The 21,993-nt window shown below is 40.8% G+C and overlaps 1 protein-coding gene across 1 annotated transcript in view; it reads left to right on the plus strand.

The window, feature by feature from the left end:
• The first annotated feature begins 1,644 nt into the window (after positions 1–1,644).
• The window catches only part of LOC139310269 (protein FAM186A-like), a 28,092-nt gene continuing 7,743 nt past the window's right edge, over positions 1,645–21,993 (plus strand). The window contains exons 1-5 of the mRNA XM_070934431.1: positions 1,645–1,875; positions 2,963–3,194; positions 4,899–4,949; positions 5,732–5,908; positions 6,565–13,525. Of these exons, the coding sequence (XP_070790532.1) occupies positions 1,645–1,875; positions 2,963–3,194; positions 4,899–4,949; positions 5,732–5,908; positions 6,565–13,525 (7,652 nt within the window). The remainder of the gene's footprint in view (positions 1,876–2,962; positions 3,195–4,898; positions 4,950–5,731; positions 5,909–6,564; positions 13,526–21,993) is intronic.

Below are 21,993 nucleotides of genomic sequence, written 5' to 3' on the forward strand. Positions count from 1 at the left end.
AAATACTATTTTATCTCTCAGCTCTGCAGCACCAGGGTTTGATTCAATTATAATTATTAAATAAGAGAAGATAGAACAATTTTGTTAATTTCTGTTGTTTGGGGGAGGAGATTAATGTAGACAACAACATGTCTGGCTCATGAGATGTTGAGAAAGAAGATAATAGAATAGAATTCTTTATTGACCAAGTATGATTGGACACACAAGGAATTTGTCTTGGTGCATATGCTCTCGGAGTACTGCGAGCATACTGATACACTTAAAAATGAAATTCTGTTACCTGCTTTCAAAAGACACACATATAAACATGCTATATACATTCATATATATACTTACGCCCATACATATAAACTATATTTTTCCAAGTCATGGAATAAAATATCCCAAATTGTCCAAGTTGTGAGTAAAAAAAAATCCTCCAAGTAGTTGTCATTTTTTGATTCTCTGTCTCGCAGTAAACATGCAATAACATGATAATTGATAATCAATTATCAACATTACCATTCTATCTATGACAGATGCTTCAAATCAGCTGCCTGCTATGCAAAAGTTATAACATTAAATATTTTGTAACATTTGATAATGGCTTACACTGTCAATTCAAGTTTGGAGAAATAATGCCAGGATTGAAAAGGGATTCTGTTCAGTGCCAATATACAAATCTCTATATATAAAAGCGAAAACCACTCACACATTAATCATGAAATTTCCAGAACCGTAAAGCCTACAAACTTGAAATTTGCCACGTGTGTTCCTCTTGGCTTCTAGGTGCTCACTAAAAGGATTTTTTGAAATGACCATCAGAGCATTAGTATTTCCTATATTATAACACACACTGATGCTAATTAGTTAGACATTCTACTCCCCCTCCCAACTTGAAAATAACTGGAGAGAATGGGATAGCATAGGACAGGCTTCTGAGGAGCAAGACTCATGGATAAAAGGGGCTAGAAAGCTTGAGGGAGAGAAGGGGATAGGATAGGAGAGGTTTATGTGGGCCAAGCCTGAGGGAGAGAAGGGGAGGATCTATGGGGCAAGCCTGAGGAAGAGAAGGGGATAGAGAGGAGAGGCTTCTGTGGGGCTAGCCTGAGGGAGAGAAGGGGAGAGGAGAGGCCAATTGTAACTACTCATTAATTTTCAAACTCTTAAGTGTCGATTTATCAAGCCCGATCACATAGTTTCATAGCGGAGCATGGATATTCAGCTAGTATATTCAATATTTTCAAAATGTCTATCTAAACTGAGGATAAACTTAAAATGCTCAACTACTACTGTATATATTAATAAAGCACTGCAATGCTGCTTTCCTTCCAAAGGTCTGATATATGGTGGGACATGTTGGCAATGAAACTTCCTATTTATGTAGAATTATGAATTTCTTTTCCCTGAAGCTTCTTTATATGCAAATGTTTGTTGCTTGCTTAGTGACATCATGGATTAGAAGCCATGGAATGGCAACGGAGACATCAATTCTATAAACAGAATCTGCTCCTCTCCTCTCTGGGTGATTTTCCATTTAACTGTAAAAAAAATTTTTTTTTTGAAATGTAAATCTCTTTGTTTTCACCCATCCACTCACCTACCAACACAAATTATGTGATAAAGAGTACAGGAGGCTTATTTGGCTCATTCTGTGCAGTAATCATGCATTTCCAAAGATTTGTTGCATGGGAAAATCTACCATCCTTGACTTCAAAATCTGATGGCTCTTCATCATCATCGAAATCAGGAAGTGTGAGTGAATTTGCATCAGAAGGTCTTGCTGTGCCCAAAATTACAACCACCAAAAAAGAAACCATGCCAGTGGAAATTCCTATTCCTGTAAGGCGTGTTTTGGATAAAATTGATGTGGAACAACTGGAACGAGCCAAGAAGGTAGGCACCAAAAATGTAGCACCTTGCCCTGGAAAAGGACAATAAAGTTTGCATAACTCTTCACAATAGTATCTAGGTTTGCCTCATAGATTCATGACTATCAATTGCATATTCTCGGACCACAAATCAGTAAGAGTTTTACCATTAGGCAAAATACAATCTGATTCTGGTCATTAATGAAGGGGAAGAAATGGTAAACTCTTAAAACTTTATTGTTACAGTACTATAATCTGCTTTTAAACCACTATCATCACCTTTATACTTTTGGGAAGAGAAGTCGCAAATGTATCTACATCTACATCTCCCAGATACAGAGAAAACATCTTATGGGATTTACTATCTCGGGGGAACATCTGATTTGTCTTGAATACTAGGAAATGCAGTTTGAAGAGAGTAGCATTTGTTGTTCCCCCTCAAATATCCCAGTGTTTTGGTTCCACCTTGTTGAGCATCTCCAACCACCTCTGAAAGGTAGAAAAAAGGAAAATATTAATTTATTTCACAAATAAATGCTAAAACACCCACATTACGCTCTTTCATCATGAAAAATACTATTTATTATTGAATCCCTTCCTGAATGAAAAAAGAAAGCACAATGCCTTCCTCCTGCTAGTAAGCAGAGTCTACGTCCTGTTTTGGGGTATTTTTTTTACAATGCGAGGAGGGGAGAAGAGAGATGCTTCAAGGAAATCTAGAAGCAGAGTTTCTAGTTTCTAGTTATGTTCTTTTTTCCAAGGTAATCATTTCTGAATCTGGAGGTTTTACATTGTTTGATTAATACCTGCAGAAATGGATAGGCATATCTTTTATGAATTTGCTCATTTTAAAATCTAAGAGATTTTCACTATTATTTAACATTTCTTTAAAAATATATTTCTATCCCCATTCTTCATAGGACACAAAGCAGGTAGCATACCAACTAAAGTATTACAGTAAGATCACATTCACACATCTAGAAATTTCCCAGAATTTTAAGAGGAGACTGAAAGAGCTCCAAAATTAAGAAGTGGTTTAGACAGCTGAGTTGGGAATTCCTGTAACAATTCAATACACTACTTTTCTCTGCAAATATGTTCTGCTCTTACAGGAGATTTCTAAAAAACTCTTTCGCATTCTGGAGAACGTGAATCGAGCTTATGAGCGCTATAAAAAAGATGATGGCATGGATCCAAAATTAGAAAAGGAATATAACACCATATTAACATGGGAGGAGAAAAGCCGTCGATCTCACTTCCTAGATGACATTGATGATGTGCTAAATGTAAACATGGATAAATTACTGGAATTGCGCCTAGTACTGGACTCATTAAAAGAATGCAGTAAGTTCTGTAACACCAACAGTGGGAAGGGATACTCTGACAAAATTCTATCTCATAGAAAAGTTGTTTTTTTCAAAAGAAAAAGAGTTTTGACAATCTGATCCAGTATATGCTGGATCTGATACTGTAGAAATGAGAATCTACCACTGTTTAATTAGGTATACTTATATAATGCATGTGAAGCAGGGGTGGGTTCTACTTACCTTTACTACCGGTTCGCTTCGTTCGCGTGTGCGCCTTGCTTCTGCGTGCATGCTCAGATCGCCAATGACAACATCTGGGGCAGTGAGCGGGGCTTCCCACCGGTTATACTTGTTAAAGAAACTTGCGAACTGGTCCGAACCGGGGGCAACCCACCACTGATGTGAAGTCTACGTTTAGCTAACATTTAATAGGAATCTAAATTCTAACACAATGGTTTTAATCTTATATACCTTACATCCCACCAATTGCCCTATCAAAGTAATTGGATCTTCCAGCGATTGAAAGAAAAAGTCATTTTTTTTCCTTGGAAGGATATGCATGCATTTACACACATTCTATTATTAATTTATCAGTTATACCATGTTTTAGTTATTTAATTAAACTTTCATTGGTTTATTTTTAGTTTATCAGCTAGGCTATCCTCATTCTGTGAAAAAGACTTGTGACCTCCTGCCAGCTTCCCCATTTACCTTGCTTGTGGGAAGCCAGCAGGGAAGGTGATAAATGGTGATCACGACTCCAGAACACCATGTGAGTTGGTTACCAAGTGCCCAAATTGCGGTCCTATGGCCACAGGGATGCTGCAGTGGCTGCAACTTGAAGGACTGGTCCTAAGTCTCCTTGTTCAGCACTGTTGGAACTTTAAACAGTTGCTGAATGAATATTGTAACCCAAGAAGTGCCTATAATTAGGATAAACTGATTTTTAAAAAATGATCTACTTTCTTATAATAAGCTCAGTGCAATAAATTTTCGATTGCTATCTCTTGGACTTGGAACGCTATAGCTACTTATTATTTGGCAAGATTCTGGGGTCTGCTTAAGTTTTAAATCAAGGACATTTTCCTGTTGGTCTTTCCTTGACAAAGGAAGGGGGTGGGCAGTGCATAGCCTTCAGCAATTATTTTGTGTCACAGTCACAACACTAACCCTAACCCCCAAATAGAACAAGGTCAATTATAAGAAGACTTGGGGCATCCAACCAATATTCTAGCATGCAAAACTATATTGTGAACCATATTTCGGCTTTATTTGTAACAGGTAAAAAAAAGTCTTGGTTTCATATAAAATAATCTGATATGCCTTAAAAACAGTAAACCGCTGTATTGCTTAATTTAACATTCATAAGTTAACTATTTCCCTATCTACCATGTGATGCTTCTTCCATGAGATAATGTCTAATCTAAACCCATCGTTGTATAGGTAGTCCTCACTTAATGTCCATTTGTTCATTTTAGTTTATATACCACTAGCCATACATTTGCACCGCAAAATAGAACAATTAAAATATAACAATAAAATAATACATTAAGAGCCCCTCTTTGAGGGTGATGGTGGTACAGAAATGTGAAAAATAATTAATTTTTTTTTAATGGAAAAAGATAGTGAAAAACAAACATGTAATTGAAAAATTCATCTAACTTTCGTACAGGAGAGGCTTGATTTTAGAGAGATGGTTTCAATCGGGTATAATTGATGTAATCTCTGTTAAATTTCCCAGGGAAAGTATTCCAGAATATAGGCTCTTATCAGTGGGAATGCCTGCTAGCAAGTAACTGCAAGTTTATTGACTTAAACTTCAGGATAATTTTTCATCCTCCCCCCACTCCCGCGGGTGAGAACTAATGTAGTAGAGAAGTTAAAGATAGTGGACTAATATTCAGATTTGGTATCCTCACTTATGGAAACTTTCTGGGTGATTCTGAATCAGTAACTGTCTCTTAGCCCAGGCTTCCTCCTCTTCCTCCTAGAAAGGCTCTGGAGCCTGGGGAGAGAAAAAAATGGGCCTTCCCCACCCCCCAACCCCCGAGGCCCTCTGGAGGCAGGAAACAGCCTGTTTCCCTACTTCCAATGGGCCCAGAAGGCCCAAAAATCAGTTGGCCGGCGCGCGCATGCGTGCCGGAGCTGAGCTTGCGTGCCCATTGATATGGCTATGCATGCCACCTGTGGCATGTGTGCCATAGGTTCATCATCATGGCTCTATAGAATATTTTCCAAAGGAAGAATTTCAATGTTGAGCCTGGTTTAGCTCAACAGACAGAAGCACTGTAATTTAACACCAGCTGTCTGCAATTAAAGTAAGATCGAATCTCGCCAGGCTCAAGGTCGACTCAGCCTTCCATCCTTTCTAAGGTAGGTAAATTGAGGACCCAGTTTGTGGGGGCAATAAGCTGACCTTGTATAAATATACAAGAGTATGAAGGCTATTGCTTAACGCTCTGTAAGCCACCCTGAGTCTCCGGAGAAGGGCGGCATATAAATCAAATTTTAAAAAAAATGTTATTTAAGAAGGATCTTTCTTCCATCCCATTTGAGTTTAAAATTTCTCTCTAGATGGAATGCTGAAAAAAGTTGAATTACAAGAAAAACTAATTCCCAGTGAAGAAATAGTTGAGAAAATGGAGTGGGATCTCTTGAAATTTATTGAAAAAATTGAAGGAAACGTTCAACGTTTGATCAAGCTATTCCAGCCACTCTTTGCAGAGAAAATGAAGGCACGGCGGAAATCAGGTACCTAAAAAAAAGTAGTGGATTCACTAGAAGCCATACTTTTGGCTTAATTACAAAATGTATCTGAGAACAATCACCTGGCAAAGATCAGCCACAAAAGACCCAATGTCAGAAGCAGAATCAATCTCTAAGCCACTGTCAGCATTTGCATATTGCTAGGGAAGATGTACATTTCATTCACTTTTGTGTGACTGATGTCTTTTTAATCACTATACAAATCCCAGTCACCTGGTTCCAGTTTTTATCGTTTGTGCAGTTTTACCAGCTGTGTCCCAAGTCTATTGTTTAGCAGCGTTTGTAAGCTGATTCTGAAGAGCTTTTCCCCCCATTATTATTATTAATATTATCAAATTTCTTTGCCACCCATTTCACAGTTTGAGGCGACTCTGAGCTGCTTTTGTTTTCTAAATATATCTAATAGGGATTCCCTGGCCATGTTCTTGTGCAATTTATGTTACAGACCTAAGTACAATTACTTGTAATATTCTTCTTGATATATGAGATGGTTTATTAATATAATCTTATAGTAATAACATTTAAAAATTTCTGGTCCAATGATCTTTTATCTCTCAATTCAATTTTACATTATTACCGACGCTACTACTATTCCTCTTATTGCTATTGTTATTACTCTTATTATTACCTTTCTACCTCAGGTCAAAAATATACCCTTCTGTTTAAAGCATGGCGAGATAAAGTAGCAGATACACCTCAGGAAGGTGAGCCTTTGACACCCGAACAGATGTTGGATGATGAATCTCTTGCTTTTACTCGTTGTCATGATGTTAACAACATGATACACGAACTAGGGGAATCTTCATTTTTCAACAAAGCAGAAATAGTTGCCCTCAAGTATACTGCAACCATGGTAGGAAACCTTATAAAGGCTTTCAGCCTTCTGGTTAAACAATGCCGCAACCTAAAACTCAAGTGTGACAGTCTAACTATTGTGGAAGGCAGGAAGCAAGATCCTCAGGTTCTAGTCCTACAAAGAGAACTGAGAATGGCCCTGGAGAGAAAGACGGCATTGGAGAAGCAAGTCCAAAGTGCTGAAGAAAGGTGCATGGCACTCCTGGTCACAAATGAAATGATTCAAAAAGAATTGCAGGATGCAAATGAGAAAGCATCATTAGCAGATAACATCACCCTTTCCAGGGTTACTCCAGGTAAACCTCAGACTAAAACACCTGTTGTTGAAAAAGATGTAAAGAGCAAACAAGCTGAGAAACCAAAACTCCCAACAGAACCTAAAAAGAAGCTAACTAGAAAAGGTGAAGGAGAAATCTTGGATGAAAAATGGGAATCTCAAGGAGAGAGTTCAGAAGCATCTCTACTAACTATTTATGGGAGAGAACCAACTCCAACTGGAAGCATCCAGGATATAAAAATTAAACAGAAGAAAGCAGTTTCTGACAAGGGGAAAACAAAGCAACCACCAAAGACTACAGATGAAAAACGTCCACCAATGGATGGAACAGTCATTGAAAGATCACCGGAGGTACTAGACGAAATGCTCACTAGTCACAAAACATTGGACACAGAATCTGATAGAGTGGTTCCTAAATCCAGTTATGAAAAGCCTATGGAGAAAAGTCCATCTACAATGGAACCTTCATCATTAACTGAACCGGCTGCAGAAGACATTTCAGGTCAAAGCCTCCAAAAAGATAAAAAAGGAGCTAGGCGCAAGTTATCAATGAAAGGTACTGCAGATAAAGTTGTAGTGACCATGAAAACAAAAAAGATGGTCAAATTCCCAGTTACCAAGGATACACCCACCCAGGACATGCCTAGCCAAGACATAGCTCCCTTATACACAACTGTCCAGGAAATACCTGAAGGTGAATTAACTCAAAGGCCAATAATGACTTCAGAAACCAAGAAGGAACCAGAGACCCTAGATAAAACCCTGACACAAACAGCTACAGCAGAGCAAACTGAGGAAGCCGCGAAACAGCTAGCAGAGAAATCAAAAGATATCCGAGAAAAGAAAGAAACAAAGCGGTGGAGTAAATTATTACAACTCCCAAAGCAGGCAGAGAAGTCGGAAGGAGTGAGACCTGGTGTAGCTGTAAAGTTGCAAGAGATTGCCAGGGACATACCTACCTCAGCCAGCCCTACCCAGGAAATACCTACCCTAGACACCTCTATCCAGGTCACCCGTACCCAGGATATACCTACACTGGTCACCCCTACCCAGGACACCCCTATCCAGGACACTCCTACCCAGGTTATACTAACCGTGGACACCCCTACACAGGACACCCCTACACAGGACACCCCTACACAGGACACCCCTACACAGGAGATAACTAGAGGTGAATTGACTCAAAGGCCAGCAACGACTTCAGAAACTAAGGAGGAGCCAGCATCTCAAGATAAAGATCTGACACAAACAGCTGCAGCAAAACAAACTGAGGAAGCCCCGAAACAATTAGCAGAGAAATCAAAAGATATCCGAGAAAAGAAAGAAACAAAGCGGTGGAGTAAATTATTACAACTCCCAAAGCAGGCAGAGAAGTCGGAAGGAGTGAGACATAGTTTAGATGCGAAGTTGCAAGAGACAGCCAGGGACATTCCTACCCCAAGCATTCCTACCCAGGACATTCCTGGAGGTGAACTGACTCAAAAGCCAACAACATCTTCAGAAACCAAGGAGGTATCAGAGTCCCAAGGCAAAAACCTGACACAAACAGCTATAATAGAACAAGCTGAGGAAGCCCCGAAACAATTAGCAGAGAAATCAAAAGATATTCGAGAAAAGAAAGAAACAAAGCGATGGGGCAAAGCATTACACGTCCCAAAGCAGGCAGAGAAGTTGGAAGGAGTAAGACACAGTGTAGATATGAAGTTGCAAGAGACTGCCAGGGACATTCCTACCCCAAGCATCCCTACCCCAAGCATTCCTACCCCAGACACCCCTATCCCAGACACCCCAACCCCAGACACCCCGACCCCAGACACCCCTACCCCAGACACCCCTACCCAGGACATTCCTGGAGGTGAACTGACTCAAAAGCCAACAACAACTTCCGAAACCAAGGAGGAGCCAGAATCCCAAAATAAAGACCTGATACAAACAGCTATAGCAGAACAAATTGAGGAACCCCCAAAACAATTAGCAGAGAAATCAAAAGATATCCGAGAAAAGAAAGAAACAAAGCGATGGGGTAAAGCATTACAACTCCCAAAAAAGGCAGAGAAAACTGAAGGAGTAAGACATGGTGTAGATGCAAAGTTGCAAGAGACAGCCAGGGACATACCTACCCCAAGCATTCCTACCCCAAGTATTCCTACCCCAGACACCCCTACCCAGGACATTCCTGGAGGTGAACTGACTCAAAAGCCAACAACAACTTCAGAAACCAAGGAGGAGCCAGAATCCCAAGATAAAGACTTGATACAAACAGCTATAGCAGAACAAATTGAGGAAGCCCCGAAACAATTAGCAGAGAAATCAAAAGATATTCGAGAAAAGAAAGAAACGAAACGATGGACTAAAGCATTACAACTCCCAAAGCAGGCAGAGAAAACTGAAGGAGTGATTCATGGTTTAAATATGAAGTTGCAAGAGATTGCCAAGGAGAAGGATGGTATGATAGATATAGAGACTATCAAACATATTTTTGAAGAATTAGAGCCATCATATAAAGACACTGCAGCAGGACCAGTGACTGGAGGCCGCCATGCAGACAAGCCTGCCAAAATAAAAAAGTCCACATTGCCTCCTGATACAGCTGAGCAAGCATATACTACAAAAGAAAAAAGGAGAGCCTCAAGAGTTGAAGAAACTGCTCTCCGTGAATTTCAAGAAGCCACTCTTGCTTGTTTAGAGGACAAGCTAGAAAAGTTAAAGAAAGGTCCTCCAGGCAGTGGAAAAGCATCAGTTCAATTTCAACCCACAGATCAACAAGCTCAACAATTCTTTAAGGCAATACAGGACAAAGTGGAAGAATGCTTCTTGATAAAGCAGAAGTCCCTTACTCATCTGGAGGAAGATAAACAGTTTTCGCAAAGCATGGAAAAGTTGGAAGATAAAAGTGGAGAAGAAATAACCAAAATTCCTTCATCTACTCATGTCACCCCTACTCAGGACATATCTACCCAAGACACATCTCCACAGGACATACCCACTCAGATCCTGCCTCCACCTCCACAGGACATACCCACTCAGGTCCCGCCTCCACCTCCACAGGACATACCCATTCAGGGCCTACCTCCACCTCCTCAGGACATACCCACTCAGGTCCTGCCTCCACCTCAACAGGACAAACCCACTCAGATCCTGCCTCCACCTCCACAGGACATACCCACTCAGGTCCTGCCTCCACCTCCACAGGACATACCCACTCAGGTCCTATCTCCACCTCAACAGGAGAAACCCCCCTTGGCCCCACTTCCCCAGGAAATACCCACCCTGGCCACACCTCCCAAGGATATATCCACTCTGATCCCATCCCCATCTCCCCAGGATATACCCCCCCTGGTTATACCTCTCCAGGACATACCTCCCCTGGTTCCATCCCCATTTCCCCAGGACATACTCCCCCTGGTCCCACCTCCCCAGGAGATGCCCACTTTGTTCCCACCTCCCCAGGATATACCCACCCTCATCCTGTCCTCACCTCTCCAGGATATACCCACTCTGGTTCCACCTCCACCTCCACAAGACATACCCCTCCTGATCCCACCTCCCACCCTATTCCCACCACCTCAGGAGATACCCACCCTGTTTCCACCTCCCCTGGAGATACCCCCCCTGGTCCTGCCTCCCCTGGAGACACCCTCCCTGATCCTGCCTCCCCTGGAGATACCCCCCCTGGTCCTGCCTCCCCTGAAGATACCTCCCCAGATCCTGCCTCCCCTGGGGATACCCCCCCTGGTCCTGCCTCCCCTGGAGAGACCCACCATGGTCCCATCTCCCCTGGTGATACCCACCATGGTCCCGCCTCCCCTGGAGATACCCAGCCTGATCCCGCCTCCCCTGGAAATACCCAGCCTGATCCCACCTCCCCTGGAGAGATCGATCCTGGCCCTCCCTCCCCAGGATATACCACCCCTGGTCCCACGTCCCTTGGAGATACCCCCCCAGATCATACCCACCCTGGTCCCACCTCCACCTCCTCAGGACATACTTCCTCTGGTCCCACCTCCCCAGGAGATACCCACCCTGGTCTCACTTCCCCAGGACATATCCCCCCTGGTCCTACCTCCACCTCCGCAGGAGATACCCAGCCTGGTCCCACCTCCCCAGATCATACCCCCCATGGTTTTGCCTCCATCTCCTCAGGAGATACCCACCCTGGTCCCACCTCCCCAGAAGATACCCAGCTTGGTCCCACCTCCTCTGGAGAGATCTACCCTGGCCCAGCCTCCACCTCCGCAGGAGATACCCACCCTGATCCCGTCTCCCCAGGTCATACCCACCTTGGTCCCACCTCCTCAGGAGATATCCAGCTTGGTCCCACCTCCTCTGGAGAGATCTACCCTGGCCCAGCCTCCACCTCCGCAGGAGATACCCACCCTGATCCCGTCTCCCCAGGTCATACCCACCTTGGTCCCACCTCCTCAGGAGATACCCAGCTTGGTCCCACCTCCTCTGGAGAGATCTACCCTGGCCCAGCCTCCACCTCCACAGGAGATACCTACCCTGATCCCGTCTCCCCAGGTCATACCCACCCTGGTCCCACCTCCTCAGGAGATACCCAGCTTGGTCCCGCCTCCCCTGGAGAGATCTACCCTGGCCCAGCCTCCACCTCCGCAGGAGATACCCACCCTGATCCCGTCTCCCCAGGTCATACCCACCCTGGTCCCACCTACCCCAGGCATACCCATCCTGGTCCCGCCTCCTCTGGAGAGATCTACCCTGGCCCAGCCTCCACCTCTGCAGGAGATACCCACCCTGATCCCGTCTCCCCAGGTCTTACCCACCCTGGTCCCACCTCCCCCAGGCATACCCATCCTGGTCCCGCCTCCTCTGGAGAGATCTACCCTGGCCCAGCCTCCACCTCCGCAGGAGATACCCACCCTGATCCCGTCTCCCCAGGTCATACCCACCCTGGTCCCACCTCCCCCAGGCATACCCATCCTGGTCCCCCCTCCTGAGGACATACCTATCTTGGTCCTGCCTCCCCAGAAGGTACCCATTCTGGTCCCACCTCCCCAGGACAAAGAATTGTTCTTTCCACCGGATGTCCGCCTACCTAAATGGCAAGAGAAGAAAGAAGACCTGGCCAAGGCTTTACCTCTCACAAAAGAGGAGCAATCTCTGGAACGTGTGCCTGATGAAGGTGATGAGCAGGTCAAGGAACTGAAGCAGGAAGCTGAAGAACAAGACAAGAAGAAAATAATTATACCAATTTCTGAGGAGCGACCAAAGACTGTCGACAAAGGAAAAGAGCTATCCCCAAAAGTGAGCCATTTGGAACCGAAGAGCTTGCAGGAGTTAAATATCAAGAGGGAGCTTTGGTACCAGCAACTTCAAAAGGAGCTACTGACAGAGAAGGAACGAATGCAAGAAGAGCAGTTACGGATACGGGGGGAATGTCAGCAAATAGAAAAGGCCAAAGAGAATCTGGTACAATGGCAGGGGTTGTTTCAGAAACAGCAGGAGGAGTGGAAGCAGAAGCAGGAGCAACACAAGGAGCAGGAGCATCTCTGGCAGATGCAGCTTGAGCACTGGCGGCGCCTGCAGCAGCAGAACGATCATTATCAGCAGTACTGGGCTGAGCAACGAGAGAAGCAGAAGGAGCAGCAATGCAGGTTGCAGGAGGAGGTCAGACAGCTGCAACAACAGTACAAGCAGCATGTGATACTCCAAGGGGAGCAGGCCAAAGAACAGTGGTTCTGGAACCAGTTGAAGGAAGAGCACAGAAAGCAGCAGGAGATCTGGAAAGAGGAGGATAAGGAGTATGAGATTAAGAGAAGGCAGTGGCAGCAACAACAGGCAAAGCACGAGGGACAGATGGAAACCCTGAGGCAAGCCCATCTGCAGCAAGAAGAACAGTATAAACAGTGGCAAAAAGAGCAGCAGAAAAAGCAACAAGAGCTCGAACACACTTGGGAGAAGCGCTGGCAGCAGCAACTGCAAAGCTGGCAGCAGGAGATGCAAAAACAACCAGATCAAGAGAGCAGAGATCAGGAGCAGAAGAGCAAGGTGCTGGAGAAGCAGAGACCGACACCGAAGGAACATAAGCCCTTGAGTCCCAAATTGAAAGTAGTGGAAAGCTCTGTTTTGGATATATTTGTTAAGCCATGTAAAATGCCACCCGTTACTAAGGAGAAAATAATTTCTACCACTCCTCAGACCACTCCCTCTTCTAGTATTGCATTAAAGGAAGATTACTCTGAATTAGAAACTACATGGTTCCCTAAAATGTTCACCAAAATAGAAGAGCTTCCTACATACGGCATCACAGAGAAGCGCTACTGGATAAATGTGGAAGCACAGAGGAAAAACCTGAAGCTGTTGCGGGAAGCTTTTCAGAGGGCTGGTATTTCACCAGATCTATACAATGATACTAAAGAAACTATCAAGCAAGCATTACACAGCAACGTGGAGAGGCTAGCTTTGCTCTTTCGCAAATACAAGTCTTTCTACAATCTCCACGAAGTCAGGTAAGATCGAACATCAAATATGAAGCTAAATACTGGTATTTGCAACTAAGAGACACATTTTATTAGATTAAAGCATGATAGATAGTTTTTAAACCCACTAATTTATAAATGAAGAGTTAAAAGCAAACCTATATTTTTAATCACCGTAGGTATAAAAGACCGATAAAGTATTTTCCAAGAGAAGCAAAGTTGCAGTGTAGGAATGATTATTACTCCATGCATAACATGCACTGCTGCAATATTGTAATATTCCATGGTAAAACACAGTACAGCAGTCTTAAGAAATAATCGATCCATATTCATAAATTTGGCAACTTGACTTGTCAAAAAAAGGATCCATGCTTTAGAATATTGGCAAGGGAAGGTCCCTTATATCAAATCATTTTATTAATCTACCTAGTTTAATATGATCTGCACTGTTTTCCAAAATTTCAAGCTGGAATTTTTCCTGGTTTTACTGTAAAGACCATGGATTAAAACTACAGTATGACCTTCTGGATGTAGGATAGAGGCTGTACCATCAAGCTGCATCCTGTTCCTTCATCTTAGAAATATGGCAAACATTCTATATAGAATTGTATGGACTATCCTTTGCAATTGGGTTTGAGAAGACTGAGGCAGGTTCTAGCAGCTCTCCTGCAATCTATGGCGAGAGATGGCACATATGCAACATATAGTACTGCTCAGCTTAAAGATCACCAAGCATTGCCCAATTGATTTCTGGAATATAAGAAGAAACATCACAGCATCAGAAGCAGAGGTGGTATTCAGCAGGTTCTGACCAGTTCTGGAGAACTGGTAGCGGAAATTTTGAGTAGTTCGGAGAACCGGTAAATAGCACCTCTGACTGGTCCCACCCCCATCTATTCTCTGTCTCCAGAGTCCCAGCTGATCGGGAGGAAATGGGGATTTTGCAGTAACTTTCCCCTGGAGTGGGGAGGGAATGGAGATTTTACAGTATTCTTCCCCTGCCACGCCCACCAAGCCATGCCCACCAAGCCACCCCCACAGAACCAGTAGTAAAACTTTTTGAATCCCACCACTGATCAGAAGTGTAATACTCCAAATTAGTTCATGCAAATAACTCACTGGTAATGAGCAATCTAATCTACCATAAAGATTCTTATCTAGTCAAGTAACTTCTGCAAAGTCAAACCAAAGAACCAAGCTAATGTGTGAACTGTCAGAAAATCATGATTGTTGAATACTGAGCCTCTAAAAACCTCACCGACCATCAGTCTAGTTATTAGTGTCTGACTCGAGTATCAGAACTAAGTCAAATAAACCAGTTATCCCAGATTGTGAATCAATTTCACAATTTCACAGGTAGGTAGGACAAAATCAACTACCATAGATAGGCCCCTTTCTATGGGGACTATAGTAGGTTGACCGTAATGGAAAGATAAGATGTTCTTGCAACTTTATTTCCTTATCCCATTTAATGCTGGGAATGAACTGCTATAAACTCATAATTTATATGTTCATTTGAACCAGGTATTCATTTCTTAACCATCAGTCAGATCTATCTGTCATTGCCAGTCATTCAAGCTGTTGCCTCTGATTTTACTTTGGGAGTGGTGTTGCCTCAAGTTTATGAACTGTCTTCTCCCTGTGCAGTCTGCTGATAACTCCTGCCACCCAAAAATGATATTTTTTAGAAGTTTAAGAAATAGCTTTAAGTTATCAAGAATGCCTTTCACCTTTGGCACTACCTCTTCAAGGGTGCTAGATATCTCATTGAGATATGAATGAATAATGAGATTTACAAAATCGTGATTTTGAATTACATATCCAAACACTCATGTCTCTACTTGAATAAAAAGGTAAATGCCAAAAGGTGTAAGGAACGAAAGATCAATTGATGTTTGATAAAATGATGCAAAAAAAAAAATGAACAAAAATCAAAGTAGAAGGCTTGGCTTGAATATATAAAGGATCTGAGTTTCTTCCACATAGTTGGATACACAAAGTTTTTTTTATTAAAATAATTAAAGTTAATAAAAAGTAGACTACTACTTTGATGGTAAATTGTGAAATTAAAGGAGAGGAAAAGGATTTTTTAAAGGGAATTCAGTTGCTCCATTGTTTTTTACCATCTCAATGATACCCTTTACATATTTTGAATAAAACAAAACTTGGATATGAACTGTTAAAAAAAAGGTAGAAAATATTCCATCTGTTATATAGGGATGATTTAAAACTACTTGGGAGAAAAAACAAATCTGAAATTGAATCCTTAGTATTATAAGTATATATAATGATGATAACAAAATGAAATTTGGAATTGACATGTGTACAATGCTCAGTATAAAAAAAGGAAGAACTGATCAAAATGACGATATACTATTAAAATGTAAATCTTATCTTTGCCTATTGGAGGAAAACTACAAATATCTAGATCAGATAACCTAGATCAAATAACAGCTTGCATGATAAAGTTAAAAAGAAATCCAGTTTAGAATATTTGAAACAAGTGCAAAAAATATATCTAAATTTAAAGTTAAATTGTGGAAATACAATCAAAGCCACAAATACATGGTTAATACGGTAAACTGGACACAGGTTGAACTGGACAATTTAGATCAGAAAACCTGAAAGCTGATGACAATGCTTGATGCACTAAATCCACAAATCGATGTTGATTGACTACATTAGCATTAAAAATCAGAGGTTGTGATTTACTGCTGGTATAAGAGTGGAAAAACAAAGATAACCAGGATCACACGATTATATTAAGGCAAGCAAAGAGAAAATTATTGTTGTAGTTTGCAAAGAAAACATCCAGAATGTAGCAGAAGCAAAAAGGACTATAAACATTAATTGTTCAATAAATCATTTAAAACATTGGGGAAATAAATCATTACCAATACATTAAAAATTTCAAATAAAGTGGACAAGACAAAAAATTGGCAATAGTTAAAAGCTGACATCATCAGAAGGATTAATTTTATCATTAAAGAACAAACATTACAAATGTTATGAAATCAAGCAAATGCAGACTTTGTAAAGAAAAAGGTAGAACATTGGATCACATATTTAGTAGGTACAAAAAAATTGCTCAGTTTTCATATATAGACAACATCACAACAAAATATCCATTGACATCTGTTGCAAAAATTATGGGTTTCCTAGATGTGGGTATAACAAATTTGAAAACAATCATTGAAAATTATGTTAAAATTTTAATGTAAAGATTTTTCACATACAGATAATAATAGCAATAACAATAGCACTTAGACTTATATACCATTTTACAGTGCTTTTACAGCCCTCTCTAAGCGGTTTACAGAGTCAGCATATTGCCCCCAACAATCTGGGTCCTTATTTTACCCACTTCGGAAGGATGAAAGGCTGAGTCAACTTTGAGCCTGGTAAGATTCGAACTGCCAAATTGTAGGCAGCCGGCAAGCAGCAGAAATAGCCTGCAGTACTGCACTCTAACCACTGCATCGCCATGGCTCTGGAATATCTGGAACATAAATGCAACAGTTAAAATAACAATGAAAAGAATATTTTTTGTATATGTATCAATACCCAAGGAACTAAGGAAAAAAATAGAAAAAAATACAAAATATAGGGATGTAAAAATTGAAATGAGTAGCTGATGGAAAAGATCTCACAAAATCATCCCTACAATTATTATAGTGTTAGTCAGTGAAATAACAAATGGCTTAAATAAATGTTTACAAGAACTAAAAAGTGTAGCTATATCAACCGCGGATTTATAGAAGCCATATTGCTGGGCACATGTTATAATTTCACAGTACAATATTACTTGGTTAGTTTCTAGGATCTTGACTGGAACTCAGTTTTTCAAAGAATACCAGTCAAAGATGTAATTCTTTTTATTTATTTTTCATACCTTGATAATCCTTGATTGATAAAAACAGAATTACAGTAAGCTCAGAGAAGCAACTGAGCTAGACAAGTGACTTTACTGCAGAGAAAAACAAAAACAGAACAGACAAGGAATGAAATAGAAGAAAGATCTATCAATAATTCAGAAGCTAACTAAGATACTTTAGGAAGAGTTCCAAATACCAGGAAGGTACAAGTGCAGAGGTGATATTCCGCAGATTCTGACCAGTTCTGGAGAACCGGTAGCGGAAATTTTGAGTAGTTCAGAAACCGGTAAATACCACCTCTGCCTCGCCTTGCCCCCATCTATTCTCTGCCTCCCAAGTCCCAGCTGATTGGGAGGAAATGGGGATTTTGCAGTAAGCTTCCCCTGGAGTGGGGTGGGAATGGAGATTTTACAGTATCCTTCCCCTGCCAAGCCCACCAAGCCATGCCCACCAAGCCACGCCCACAGAACCAGTAGTAAAAAAGTTTGAATCCTACTATTGTACAAATGAATAGTGTGACATTCGGTTGTCACATTGATAATAATTCTAGGAGATCCTTTGGTACTATCTGAACCAAAATTATTCTTTTTAAGCATGATTTCCATAGAGTTCACTTTAGCAGAGTTTATTGAGAAGAGTGGGATGGGGGTATAAGAATTCCAGCTAGTAAAGAAACTCTCAATTTAGAACCAATCTATCTCAGGGCAGATTAGGGTGAAGTCTTACAGTTTTAGACAAGTCTACAACTAAGTGTTTAGTCATTTGAACCTTTATCAGTGTAAGACCAACTCTTAGACCTTTTCGAAAGCAATCATCAAGTACTTTTGCTTTGTCTTCACAAAAGCAACAAGTTTCCTGCTCTTTATATTGAAAAAGCATAAGAAAAGGAACCAGACTCTTGCCACCTTAAATTGCCTGTTTACAGATTTCTGATTTGAAAGTAGAGTACTTGCTGGTATTGCACCTTTAATCTTCTTAGCTACTAAAATAAGTATTGCTAATCTGAGTTTTGAGACTTTGCTCTTCGGATTAACTGTTCACAGTCTGGGTTACTACAAGAGAAGTCTGGAAAGGGTAAGATCTAGTTAATCGTGGAAAATGGGGCATGGCTTCCAGCAAGTGATTGTAAGACCACACAAGAATTGCTTTTAGTATTGTATTGGGTCAGCTCCAAATATAGAATTTTCCTGAAACCAAATAAACTGAATTTGTTCAACAGAAAATGCCAGATTCCTCAGGAATAACAGTAATTTCCCAATATTCTGCAAGATTTTCTTTACAGTCTTTCATGTCTGTGTGTCTCAGGCAATTGGGTCTTGAACCGCTATTGTAGATTTTGTAGACAGAATCCTAGCTGGAATCTTGAGCCACAAATTCTCCAGTAGGAGAGTCTGAATCACTCAGTTTGCCCTGCTAGGTCTCAACTCCTGGTCCCCACCAGTCTCTCTAAGTCTAAGGCTGTAATTAGCTTCTGAAAATGAACTCTCTTTTCAGGGTTCCAAGTAACACCCCCAAAGAAAGAAGACTCCGAGGCTAGAAGTTCCTCAAAGTTCCATTTTATTGTTGTTGTTGTTATTAGTTGCGAAGTCGTGTTCGACCCATCATGACCCCATGGACAACGTTCCTCCAGGCCTTCCTGTCCTCTACTATCCTCTTTAAGCTCACACCTACTGTTTCAGTGACTCCATCCAGCCACCTCGTTCTCTGTCATCCATTTTATTAGAGATATCATATTGGCACATCTGGGAAAACCCGAATCTGAAAGCTTCCAGGGTTTCCCCACCCAAAGAAAAGTCCAAGTCCCTGCCCAGCACTGACACGTCCATCACACATGGTCCAATTAATGCACCGTCCCAATTGGAGATGCCTCCCAGTCGCACCACACCAGGTGCCGGGCAAGTTGTCTTTGACTCTCGGAGAAAGGAATGTTATTATGACTATATATCTCCCCTGCTCCATACAATCCCCCCTCCCAGTTTCCCACAGCACTAAATGTGGCAAGCCTGAAGATCCAATGCAAAAGATGGCTTTCAGGCCTGACATTCTCAGTATGGGTCATGACAAGCATAAAAAATTACAAATTGATGTTTAAACCAGAAAGAGATGTCTCAGAAGGTAAATTGCTAATTGCTCTTAGTGCCATTCTAGAGGTTATGTCAGTTAATCACTTAGTCAATCAAATAACAACCAACTTTTGTTTTAACTACAGAATGGTTTAGTCTGCAATCCATTTCTATCTTCTTCTCTAAATTAAGCAGATAAGAGACTCAGGTACTTAACACTATTTGAGAAAATACTAATATCTGCGCAGCCACATATGAAACTGCTTCAACCTCAAGATCTAATCAAAGAGAGAAGGACCCTGCTCACCTGCTCCCATCCCCAGGAGAGCACATGAAAATCTTGTAGCCTTGTGTAATGGTGTATACACAGAAAAGCAAAACTGACTCTGTACAGTAGTGAAATACGACATAATTTTTTTTATATAATAGACAGGGACTAAATCACATTCCCAAATAAGACAGAACAAAACAAAATAAAAGAATCAAAAGGTAAGAAGAATAAGATAAGATAAAACAATTAAAAACAATTAAAAAATAAAATACTTTAATAATTAAATGTAAAAACACATATTCAGATTGTATAGTGATATAGTTAATTTTTTAGTTGGTTAATCCTATCCAGGGCAGCAGATGGCTCAGCAGTTAAGACACTGGGCTTGTTGGCTTGTTGGCTTGTTGGCAATCCCAGGTTCGAGATCCAAGCACCGTGTAACAGGGTGAGCCCCCATCTTTGCCCCAGCTCCTGCCAAACTAGCAGTTCAAAAGCATGCAAATGAGTAGATAAATAGGTATCCCTTCTGTAGGACAGTAACAGTGCTCTATGACATCATGCTGGTCACATGACTACAGAAATGTCTTCAGGCTCAATGGCCTTGAAACAAAGATGAGCACCGCCCCCTAAAGCTGACTACGACTGGGGGAGTAAAACCCACAGGAACTCCTTTACCTTTTAAAAACTTATCCATGACATAGGGAAAATATACAAAAGGATAGCTCTTGATGGCATTTAATATATAATCACTTTTTTGTGTGTGTGAAATCTGCTAATTCCAAATCATTCAAAAGGAAAATGTCTTTGTTTATCTCACACCTGGAAAGCATTCTGGTGTCTGTAGACAATCCCCCTGCACAGCTTACTCATGGATGACTATGAACAAAAACTAACTAAAAAGCTGGTAACGCTGCAGTTCTAAAACTGAACAAATATGACACCTATATGGAACATTCCACAGAAGATGGAAATTATTTTAGGAATAAATCTCCCTGTAGGCTATAGCTGAAGACATAGTGACATACTGATTGAATACTGACGCTGCCCTGCAACAGGTGGAACATTGTTTCAAGATCATGATAGATCAGTGGTTCTCAACCTTCCTAATGCCACGACCCTTTAATACAGTTCCTCATGTTGTGGTGACCCCCAACAATAAAATTATTCCTAAAACCATTGAAAATATGTGTTTTCCGATGGTCTTAGGCGACCCCTGTGAAAGGGTCATTCGACCCCCAAAGGGGTCCCGACCCACAGGTTGAGAACCACTGTGATAGATTATTGAAGCCAGTGGCTTATTGTTCCAGTACAACTCATAGATCCACATATGCCCAAAAAATTTGTCCAAATTTAGATGGAGTGTTTTACAGCAGTGTGGGCGTGCATATATTTTGAAAAGATATTTTTGAACAGGAATCCTTCCAATCTAAATATAAGTCATAAATTATTCATTTCCAGATAAATCGCAAATATTTGGACTGGGTTCCTATGAGTTGTCAGAATTCTTCTCCAGATGATGAGTTAAAACCCATATATACAAAATGTTGTCCAGGTAAAACACTTATAGTTGACTTAGATGCCATTGAAATTAATGAAGCAGTACTGCCTATCTCAAAACATGAACAGTAAATAGTTGGCTATTACATGCAACCCATTCTTTGTTTGTTAGTTTTTTAAAAGGAAGCTTTATAATATTATAGGAATTAATTAATCCTTGTTTCACCTACAGCCATTTAGACATCATAAAATGTGGAGGTCATGCAAGACTATTTGATGGCAATGATTTCCTAGCATTTGCAAATAAGCTAGGAGTTTTGCTAGAATAAATAGTCTCAATGAAAAGAAATTTTATCAATGCCAGAGAAACTCTAGAAAGCCTGATATTTGCAAACTTGAAGGTCATAAAAGACTTAGCAGTTTTACACTATTTCCCAAATATTTGGTATTTACAGGCCTCAGTTTTATACACTGCCATTAGTTACTTTAAAGAATAATAACAAGATGGAGATATCCTGAGCAATTTATAAACACAATGGAAAACTACTCATATTGCAAGCAGTCTATAATTTTTACAAATTATTAGACAAGCAGAAAGTGTGGTTCAAACTACGAAGAATAGAAAGGTCCATTTTATAAATCTCCCAGACTTTAGGAAAATATTACAAGTTTTTGGTTTTAATATTATTCTTGAAGAAAATATTATTTCTTAATATTATTTCTTAATTAATATTATTCTTGAAGAAAACATAAAAAACATCAAAAAAAGAACACAAATAAGAAATTTTGTGA

This window comes from Pituophis catenifer, unplaced genomic scaffold (genome assembly GCF_029215685.1).
Source record: "Pituophis catenifer annectens isolate HBS135680 unplaced genomic scaffold, rPitCat1.0.hap2 SCAF_2, whole genome shotgun sequence".
NCBI classification, from domain to species: Eukaryota; Metazoa; Chordata; class Lepidosauria; order Squamata; family Colubridae; genus Pituophis; species Pituophis catenifer.